General features: G+C 27.9%; 1 protein-coding gene across 1 annotated transcript; it reads right to left on the bottom strand.

The window, feature by feature from the left end:
- Positions 1-1,331: 1,331 nt before the first annotated feature.
- LOC111281807 (uncharacterized) lies at positions 1,332-6,298 on the bottom strand. The gene is made up of 5 exons (XM_022869500.2): positions 5,520-6,298; positions 3,987-4,139; positions 2,157-2,255; positions 1,844-1,999; positions 1,332-1,740 (listed from the first exon to the last, which is right to left on the bottom strand). The coding sequence occupies exons 1-5, from the start codon at positions 6,195-6,197 to the stop codon at positions 1,606-1,608; spliced, it is 1,221 nt and encodes a 406-aa protein (XP_022725235.2). The 5' UTR covers positions 6,198-6,298; the 3' UTR covers positions 1,332-1,605.
- Between the last annotated feature and the right edge of the window lie 4,223 nt (positions 6,299-10,521).

Genomic DNA, 10,521 nt, shown 5'->3' on the forward strand with positions numbered 1-10,521 from the left:
AGGCGCCGCAAGTAGGGCTGTTGGTGAGTGATAGAGATGGGGAGAAAAACTGAAGGAGAAGAGAAAAAGAAAAAAAATAAAATTTTAGGGTTTTTTAAGCTAAGGGTAAAAAAGTAATTTTATAAATAAAATAATAAAAATAAATATATAATAAAAAAGCTCGATTAGGTTCGCGAGCTACTCGAGCCGGATATAAGAATACTCGAATTCGGCTCGATCGATAAGTCGAGTTACTCGAGCTCGAGCTCGACTCGATAATAATCGAACCGAATTCGAGTTTTCTTCGAATCGAACTCGAGTAGCTTGCGAATACTAATGTATCATTTACATCCCTAGGCTATACCACTTGTCAAGTTATATTTTCCTTTTTTTATCATTTTTTTGTTTATTTTTTTTTCCTTTTCAAATATTTATTTTTTTATAATATTTTAACTTTTTAACATGGGATTCATTTGATATTAATAATTAAAAAATTATTTTTTTTTGAATTTTTTTGAATTTGATTTTTTTTAAGGAAAATGATAGTAAGAAAAGCTCATCAATACTATATCGTGTGACAATTCGACGTTTTTCTTCTTTTTTTTATTTTAATTTTTTTGTCTTTTCAATTTTTTTAATGAGATTATTTTATTGAACATAAAAGCCCACTAATGTATACAACTGATGACATTCTATTTCAGTTTTTTTTTTTTTAATTTTTTTATCGGATAATTTATAATAAAAAAATCAATAAATAAAATTTTTTTAAAAAAAATGTCAATAGAGGTATGAATAATAAAATAATCATATATGTTAGATTTCAATAAATTTTATGAAAATAATCAATTAAAATATTTACATGTCATTTCAATATTTTTTATTTTTTATTTTTTTAATTAAATAAATTTTATAAAAAATTATACGAGATGATAAAACAAAAACAAAAATTACTCATAACAATGCGGGAGCATTTTTCTATTTAACTTCAAAATTTCAGCACGTTATACACAATAACCTCTTAATTTCACTTTAAAAAATTATACTACAGTGCTGCAACAACTGTCCTTTTATCTGTTCAAAAATTTTTTTTTTCTATTTCAATTATTTAAGTTGGTTCATCTTTCTTTTGATCCGAACGTTTTGTACTGGTAATTTAAATAATCCTCATCAGCCATCAACACAGGCTGCGAGGAGAGAATTACAGTGTAAACTTGGGATGCAAAGCACAACCCACAAGTGCATTCAATAGCTTATTGTTCTAGGCACATTTCTTCGAGATTTTACCTACTTTTTCCGAATTCTCTTTAAAAAAAAAAAACTAAAACAAAACAAAACCTTAATTTTTCCGAACATGGCAAATAGGAAAATCCAAGTATTTATATCAAATTGAAAAAAAGAGATAGGCAAGGCAAGAGCCAAGTTGCAACACAATCACAAAATAATATTTGATTTCATGAAGAGGGCTTTTTTCATATAGCAAGATTTGCCCACGTCATTTTTGAAGGAAACAGAAGTTGAAGGCTTCACACATTTTCAGAAAAGGAGAACAAATGAATCCTTGTTTTTTTGTAGTTGGAGCAAAATCTATACACCAATAAGAGGTTTATATTGAATCCATGACTGCCGCTAGCATCGAGCTGCTGCCTCAGTCTTACAAACAGGGCAAGTATTTTTCTGCACAAGCCACTGCTTTATACATTGAATGTGAAAGCTGTGTTCACAATATAGCTTCCCCATCTCTTCATCTGCTTCATATTCCTCCTACACCCAAATCCAAAGATAAATTTACTTCAAATTAAAATGAGAACCATGATTGAAAGGGGAAGAGAGTGGACAAGAAAACAATTTCACTTGAAAAACTCACCTGGCAGATGCTGCACTTCTTATCCACATGCATAGGTATGTTTTGTGTTAAATCATTCATAATTGAGCCCTTGATTTTTCTGAGGCATCTACTTATCTCATCTTCTTTCAATCCAGTGCTGACATAACCAATTTTATCACCAAGCTCCAGTAATTGCTGTTTTAAAGCAGTACAAAAAAAGAATGTTTATCGTTTCAACAAGGATGATTACTTTTGTACTGAACAAGGTTTGATTGAACATAACAAATAACTAAGCTTCTTTTCTTTTTTTTCCAAAGAAAACATACAATTTAAGAAAATAAAGACAACATACCTCATATGACATGTTGTCAATATCAAGCCTCCAGTCGGTAAATCGATCGCATGAGTCCAATCTTCCCCCCATTAGCAAATTGTTCTGTAGCATCATTATCTGCACCAACCACCACCAACTTGAAATGCAAATTAAACATAGATCCTACCTGAACTTAATGATAAAAGAGTATAAAGCTTTTTATCAAGTTCGTTCACTTCCCCAAAATGAGTAAACACGAGATTATATCCCATAATTTCAAATGAACATTAGGGTTTTTATATACTATGAAACCAAGAGACCTTACTATCTTTTTCCAGATAAAAGTAACCTGAAATCCAAAATTCATATATCATGTAATAAGGATCTCTGGTGCATCAATGCTTACTAGCTGAACCACTTGTTTTTTTACTTTTAAGATATTAAAATCTCAACAATAAAATCTCTCTTTTTAGTGGTCCGTTCAGCATTTATTTGAAGCAGTCCTACTCGACACCATACAACCTTAATACAAAAGTATACCTTGTACTGTGTTCAACACCACAATATTCCTACTGAACAATCTCTGAATTTTCTTGGTACTTAACATTTCAGCCAAGCATCTTAAATTCTAAGGTATCAACTGGCACTGAATAATTAATGAGTTCTTATTACCGTACAACAAATATAATAGTAGCTTTGAAAAGGATTATCCAGTTTACCACAATTTTTTCATGTGATTTTAAAATGACATTACAATACCTCAATTCCAAACATGTCAATTTTGCATTAATCAACTCTTTAGCTTATTTCAGACAATAATTATTAAAATGAATATTGTCATACTTCAGTTATTTATTTGATGTTCCTTTCACAATTAGCTTCTCAAAAATAAAATTCATTTTAGCAGCACAAAGCTAACATCATGTACAGAAAAAAAATAATCAATTCAGTTGAAGTATTTCAGAAGCAAAGTTCCAATTAAAATCTCCAATAAAGCAAGTCATGCCAACACCCTGCCATTGAAAATAATATCCCAGATCCTTGGAATTTACATTATTTTGCTGAAGACAAAATTTCAGTTATTGCATCATAGAACACTTAAGATCTTCGGACTAGTTTCATCAGGGATCACAACTCTAATGACCAAACAAAAATATTCTTGTTTAACTGCAATAAATCATTTTTAAATGGTCAAAATTACTAGACCTGACAATTCGAATATCCACGCCGTGTCTATTTCATGTCAAACACATGAAAAAAACGAAAATAATCATGTCATAATTCATGTGAACATATTAAACATTAATCACATTGTTTGGTTTCTGACAAACCCATATATGATTTTTACTAAAATTTAAACTGTGTTACTTTCGTGTTTTTTTTTTCATATTGTTTTCATATAAAATTACCAAGTCTAAAAATTACTACCACAAAAAGCCTAACCCATCCCATCTTTATTTCTTTTCTAAAAAGCAATAATATTTGAAAAAGAAAAAGAAACTGAGTTTAACTAATCACATGATGACAATCTTTTCCACCAAAAGAGTTTAAGACAACAAAAAGATTAAACTGCAAAGAAATAAAGAAAAAAGAATATATGTTAAAATTCCATTGGTAAAAAAAAAAAAAAAATTCTAAATCAATCATATTCACAAGGAGCTAAAAGCCATATGGAATAGATTGAACAGTATTCTTTGGGCTAATCAGACTCCTAGGACATATTATGTTCTTACAGAATGAAATAAGTTGTAAACTTTACATGCCAAAATTGAACCTTTAAAAGCTATAATCAGAAAGTATTTTCCAAATTAACTATGCTTGAGTGCATAAATGATATTACTTGATATTGGTATAGAAGCCCACCCATACCTCAGCAAGATCCTCTGGAGAATGATGTCGAACATGGCGATAGTATCTAGCTCCAAAGAAATCAGGTTCGGAACGTGTTGAGATATAGGCTGAATCAGAATCAAGAAACGAGAGAGTTTCAGGATTTACAGTCCGCCTTGCTATACAAGAACGCTGTCAACATAGATGAAGTAAAATCAGCCAACTTAAACAAGTTATGTCACAAATTTTAATATAGAGGAACAGCGATCATGCTGAAAGGAGAAAACTGAATCAGTTCAACAATCTTTTGCACCGGATGGGAAAAGATAGGAAAAATGTTATACATCAGAAAAAGAAGAGAGGGTCCTCATATAATTCAAACACTGAAGAGTTTATCAAAAGCTCCATATAACTATCTTCTAATTTGATGGCATCCACAATAAGCCTTTTAACCTAAGATATTGTCTTTCATCAGTAACCAAGCTAAATTATAGGTGCATGTTTTTTTGTTACTTATATTAAAAGAAATGAAGGGACAAAGCTGCTTAATACACTAATTACCAAAAAATCCATATTAGAGAGAAAAGAACTAAAATCAATAAGAGTATCAAATCCAAGGAAAAGAAATTTATCAATGTAACACCATGTGATTAAAAAGATTAAAAGTTGAATACAGGACAAAGATATTCTGAAAAAACACACTCAAAATTCACCTGGTTCTATCAATTAAGCTGAGAACAGCAGGAAAATATCCTCTTTCATGTATCAACTGAAGGGAAATATAAGAGCAGTCTTTAAGAGTTTCTTACTTTATCCTTAGGGCCTAATAAAAAGCTTTTCTATAATACTCTGATTTCAACAAATACATTAGAATAAAAATAAATTAATAGGGGTAGTTAATGACAAAGCCGATGCTTCAGCTTTGGGCTTGAGTGAAATACTGAAAAATGCAACATGCTTGCTTCAAATGCAAAGACGGAACCAATTTAAGGCACAAAACTTCAAGCAAGTTAAATTTGCTCATTCAAAGAGAGCAAATCTGTAGGGTAGCCTAAACTATTGAAAATTTATAGTTTCCTAAGAAGTTTTATTGATTTTTTTTTTCAGGAAAATGATCAAAGAAATGAGATTTTATCAAGGGAAAAAATTTAGGCACGGATCAATTAACCAGTTAATAATGAATTTATAAATGCCCAAAAAGTCATAATTATCAAAAGGAAATTGAAAAGTAATCTAATTAAGCAATATCATAAATAAATGCATTGGGATGCTCAAGATGAATGCATTCACCAAACAAAAATCAAATCAACTAAGCACCAAAAAGGGTAAAACAAGACCAAAAAAATGGCTAATCCTGGTGCCAAATCCAGATCAAAGCACAAAACTAGAACACATTAACATTAAAAAGATGAGAAAAAAACAAGACTAAATGATACAACACTCAAATCTAACAACCACTCACAACATTAATAAAAAAAATCCAAAAATTCATAGGACAAGGAATTTAAGCCCCAAAAGAACATAATTACATATAACATTAAGGGATTGAAAGGAAATAAAAAATATGTATACCTCCCTATGGTTGGCCTTTTCAACATCAATCTTCCCTCTAGCAGGCACATTTCTCCTTGCTACAACACAATCCACGGAGCCAACAGCATCAGCTGAAAACCCAATTCCAGGTCCACACCAAACATCATGAATTACCCCACAACTTATGTTATTAGCACTCCCTTCATTCAAAACCACACCTTGTTGATGATGCATCTTATTACTGTTATTATTCTCATTGCCAACAAGTTTACCACTTTGCTTCTTATTCTTCTTCTTTTCTTGTTCCTGCTGGTGTGTTTTCTTTTTCTTCTTAACTTTCTTAGCTTCCCAATCAGGTGATGTACGTATCATGGCCGGCACGGACACCTGCTGTGAAGCAGATGCGGTGCAGCCAAGTCCTCTGAGAGTGGACTGGCTAAAAGGGTTGGCTTTTTTTTTGGTGTTTTTTGAAGGTTTTAAGGTTGTTGTTGTTGTTTCATTGCTGGTGGAGGAGAAAGTGGAGAGGAAAAGAGAGGAAATGCTGGATTTAGAACGAGTGGATTGGATTGCAGATGGGATTTCTGGCACTGGGTTTGGATCTGTGTCTGTTATGTTGATTTGATTTCTGGTTGGTCTTCTTAGTTTTAGATGTTCTGCTATTGTTGTAGATGAAGAAGAAGAAGAAGCTGAAGCTGAGGTTTCCATAAGAAATGGCATGGCTTTTTCTGGTTTGGTCTGGTTGTTGGAATTGATTAAAGGCTATGAGAGAGAGAGAGAGAGAGAGAGAGGGGGGGAAGACGGTGTGATTTTGAGATTTTTAGTGGAGAGAAGAATTTTGATTGATTTTGATGAGGAACATTTTCGTGCAAGCTCAATATTTTTTTAATATTTTTTAGAAAATTTATTGACTTTTTTCTTTTCTTTAGCATTTGTAAATAAGATTTTGGTTTAAAGACAAAAAAAATTTTAAAATTTTAAGATTTTAAATTCAAGATTCAATTTTATGTATTTAATAATGCTTCAATTTATTAGATTTTTTTTATTTGATTGTTTAATAATTATTAATATAAGTAATATTTGAATACAATTATATTTTGTCTCCGTAATTTTGAAAGAAAATTTAAGAGTTTGTAGGGTGTGCTATAGTTTGTCTTCTTCTAGGAATTTGTGGGTATTTTTCTTTCAAACAGCAGCCTGACTCCTGTAGAATCCGTAGGATGTGAAAAGCTTTTGCTTTTCCTCTAAAAATGTTGTAACTGATGCTTTCTTCGTTCTTTTTTTTTTTATTATTAAGCTTAAAACAGATGCCAACTTATCAAACAAAGAAAAGAAAAAATTCTCTTTCAAAAAAAAAAAAAAAAGGGGTCTAAATCTCACCTTCTGTCATTTTCTGTACGAAACTCCCTTGAGATTGAGGCTAAGAATTTTTCGGGACAGAATCTTTTCTTCTACTTAAAAATAAATAAAAAATTTCATTATTTTATTTAAAAGTGAATAATACATTTTAAAGATTGAAGTTTAATTATCTTAAATTAAATATAAAAATTAATTAAAAACAAAATTAATTTGAATAAATATTAATTATAAATTTATTTAAAATATATTTACTATTTTTAAATAAAATGATGAAAACTTTAACTTATTTTTAAATACCGAAAACGATGCTTTGCCATTGCTTTTAGGCAGCATCCATGGGAATAGAGTCTTCAAAAAGTCAGATTTGTGGGGTTAGTGTTGGTGTGGAAACAGGATGCTATTTCAATGGGCCCTCCAAAGAAATCAGAAGGTCAAAAAATAAAAGGAGTATTGAAAATTTGAGGATTACATAAATTAAAGGGTAATGGCCATCATTGATTTTTGATAGTATGTATGAATATATGAATGTATGTATTAAGCCAAATAATAGGAATGATGTTAGATGGTCTTATTTTGGCCTTTAAGTGATGTCTTATGTGGGAAGCATCCAATTATGTCGGTCTCCATTCTGGGTTAGTTTTTTGTTTTTTCTACCAACTAAGCATTGTTCTTAGCACAATCCTGGAAGCTGCTTTTAATAAGATTTTATACTATATTTGGATGGACATTAGTAAACATTAATAAAAAAAAAAAAAGAAAGAAAAAAATAATATATACCTCTGTTTAAATAGCTAAAACTAATAAAGAAAAAAATCCTAAAATTATTATTTAAAAGGGGAAAAAATTAAATAATTTATTATAATATTTTTTTCAGTTATACCTTCAAATATTTCATTTATCATGTAAATAATCTAAAAATTAATTATTTTAAATAAAAAATTCAATAAAATATTAAATTTTATTAATCTATAAAATAATGTAGATTTTTAATTATTTCTATATAAATTTTTTTTGAAAATTAACTCAGAGTGAAAAATTCAAAAACTTAAATATGTCTTTGTAAATTCAATTAATTATTAACTTATATTAATATTTTTTTTATAAATTTAACAAGTTCCATTAATATAGGCATAATTTCTTTGGTTGTATGTATTTTTTACAAACATATTTTTTAAAATTTATAAAATAATAATAAAATATAAAAATAATATAAATAAACAAGCATCCTTTCATTTATTTGACTTTCATTTTACGAAATGACAAATTTTTTATTTTCCTTTCTTTCTTTTCTTTTCTCTCACCTTCATTCAATTCAAATATTGATTTATTGTCAATTCTCATCATAAACATGGTGCTCGTTTATTGCAATAATTTTTTTGGTTTAAAAAAAATTAAAGTGTTGATATTTGAATAAAAATATATTAAATATTATTTTTTAAAAGTAGTTGGATTAATCACATTCTTTATTTGCAATAATTTGAAGGAGAATACGAATGACTCAATGAAACTATGGCCTGGCAGCCAAGCAATTTGACCAACAAGCCAACAGAAAAATGAAAGGGGCAAATTCCATTTTCACACATCTTAGGTTCCCTTGTATAGGTTACCATATTGGTGAGAAAAGAACCCATGAACTTGTTTCAGAATAGGATTCTCCAACCAAAATTTGAATTTTTAAAATGCTTTTCATTTTTTTTTTTAAAGTAAAACTATGTAGCATTTCTCATTTTTGTCAAATTCTTTGAAAAAGTTTTGGTTGAGTATCTGTGCCAATGCCTGGCTGATTGTCCATGCATGGACCATCAAAAAGAAACAAACATGCAAAGACAAAGAAAAAAAAAAAACGTTTTTCAATAATTCATTCTGACTAAATTGCTTAAGTTATCAAAAGAATGAAAAATAAAGTGCGTTTACAGTTTACTGACCCGTTTTTACTTTTTTTTTTTATTTTTTATTTTCTCGATCTGTGGCCCATTACCACCTTATTATTTCGTTCTACAATCTTTTTTTTTTTTTTTTATAGTTTTTAGAATTATTATTTTATTTTAGGGCCTTCACTTCATCTTTTCCCACCCAACTGATCAAAGGAAAAATAGGGGGATTGATTTGGGAAATTTTGATATATTTTTTAAAATTTTATTTTTGGAAATGTAATTATTTTATTTGATTTATGGGTATCTTACTCTTAAAAGTAATCTTAGATTCTCAACAATATTCAAATATATCAAAATCAGAAATTCATTATGACTTTTTAAGATTTTAAGAGAAAAATTAATTTTGTCCCACATTCGATCTTAAAAATAAAATTTTTTATTATTTAATCATTGAAAATTAACGTATTTTACAAACTTTTAATTACATTTTTAATTTAAAAATGTAATTTTTAAAACAAAGATAATGTTTTTTATGTAAAAAATTGTAGTTTAAAAAAAAACAAAATTTACATTTTAAAATAAAAAACATAATCTTTATTAAATAATAAAATATTTTTAAAATAATAAAAACTACGTTTCTTATGTCACAAATGTAGTTTTTAATAATATAAAGATCATGTTTTTTTATATAAGAAACATAGTTTTTTTTATAAATAAAAAAAGCATTTTTTTATAATAAAAAAATTATGTTTTTTATATAGAAACGTAGTCTTTAAATAGACAATAATTGTGCTTTTGACATAAAAAAACATTCTTTATTAAATAACAAAAATCACCTTTTTAAAAAATTAAGATCACGTTTTTTTATGTTAGAAACGTAATCTTTAAAAATACAAAGATTACATTTCTAACGTAAAAATGTTGTCTTTGTTAAAAATTACTTTTTTAAATAACTAAAACCACATTTCTTGTGTGAAAATTTATTAAATAACTAACACCACATTTTTTTTTTTTGCTTAAAAAGCACTTTTTAAATAAGTCAAATACTGTATTTCTAGGATTACAAGCACAATCTTTGTGATTTTTTTTTTCATTTCAAATACAAAGTTTTTCTCAGAAAAAGCCTAATCTTTATATTAAAAACTACGTTTGTAAATTTATAAACATAGTATTTGATTAAATACTGCATTTGTATATTTTAAAGTTAAAGGCTATATTTCTAACATCAAAAACATTGTTTTAACTAAACAACATCATTTAGTTAAATGAAATTGCTTCATTTACATGTATTAAACACTGCATTTAGAATCATATAAACATAATGTTTAATATAAACAATGCATTTTATATAAAAATGACATAATGTTTCATATATTTTACTTTTTATTTTTTTAATAACAAAAACGTAGTCTTTGACTATATTTGACTTCATATTATTTTGGTCAAAAACTACGTTTATATTTAATAAAAATGTTGTCTTTTGTTATGTAATGAAGGATATTATAGTAAAAAGATTTTATTAAGTAATTTGAATTTTTCTTAAACCAAACATAAAAATCTAACGTTCTCATGTCAAAAAGAATCACCTTTTGCTAGGAATCTACACTTTTTCAGAAATCACTTTTTTTCTTGAAATCTAAGATTCCATGAACCAAACGCTTCCGTAAATGAGTGATTAATGATAATTATAAAGGTTAATGTAATGGTTAATCGTAATTGTAAAGGTTGTTGTATATTAATCAAAGATCACTTTACAAGAATAAATTCTAAAAAATATAGTAACGGAAAATACAAGTTTATAACTAAAATTA

Source organism: Durio zibethinus, chromosome 17, assembly GCF_047325235.1.
Source record: "Durio zibethinus cultivar Kanyao isolate XHJ-2024 chromosome 17, ASM4732523v1, whole genome shotgun sequence".
Lineage (NCBI taxonomy): Eukaryota > Viridiplantae > Streptophyta > Magnoliopsida > Malvales > Malvaceae > Durio > Durio zibethinus.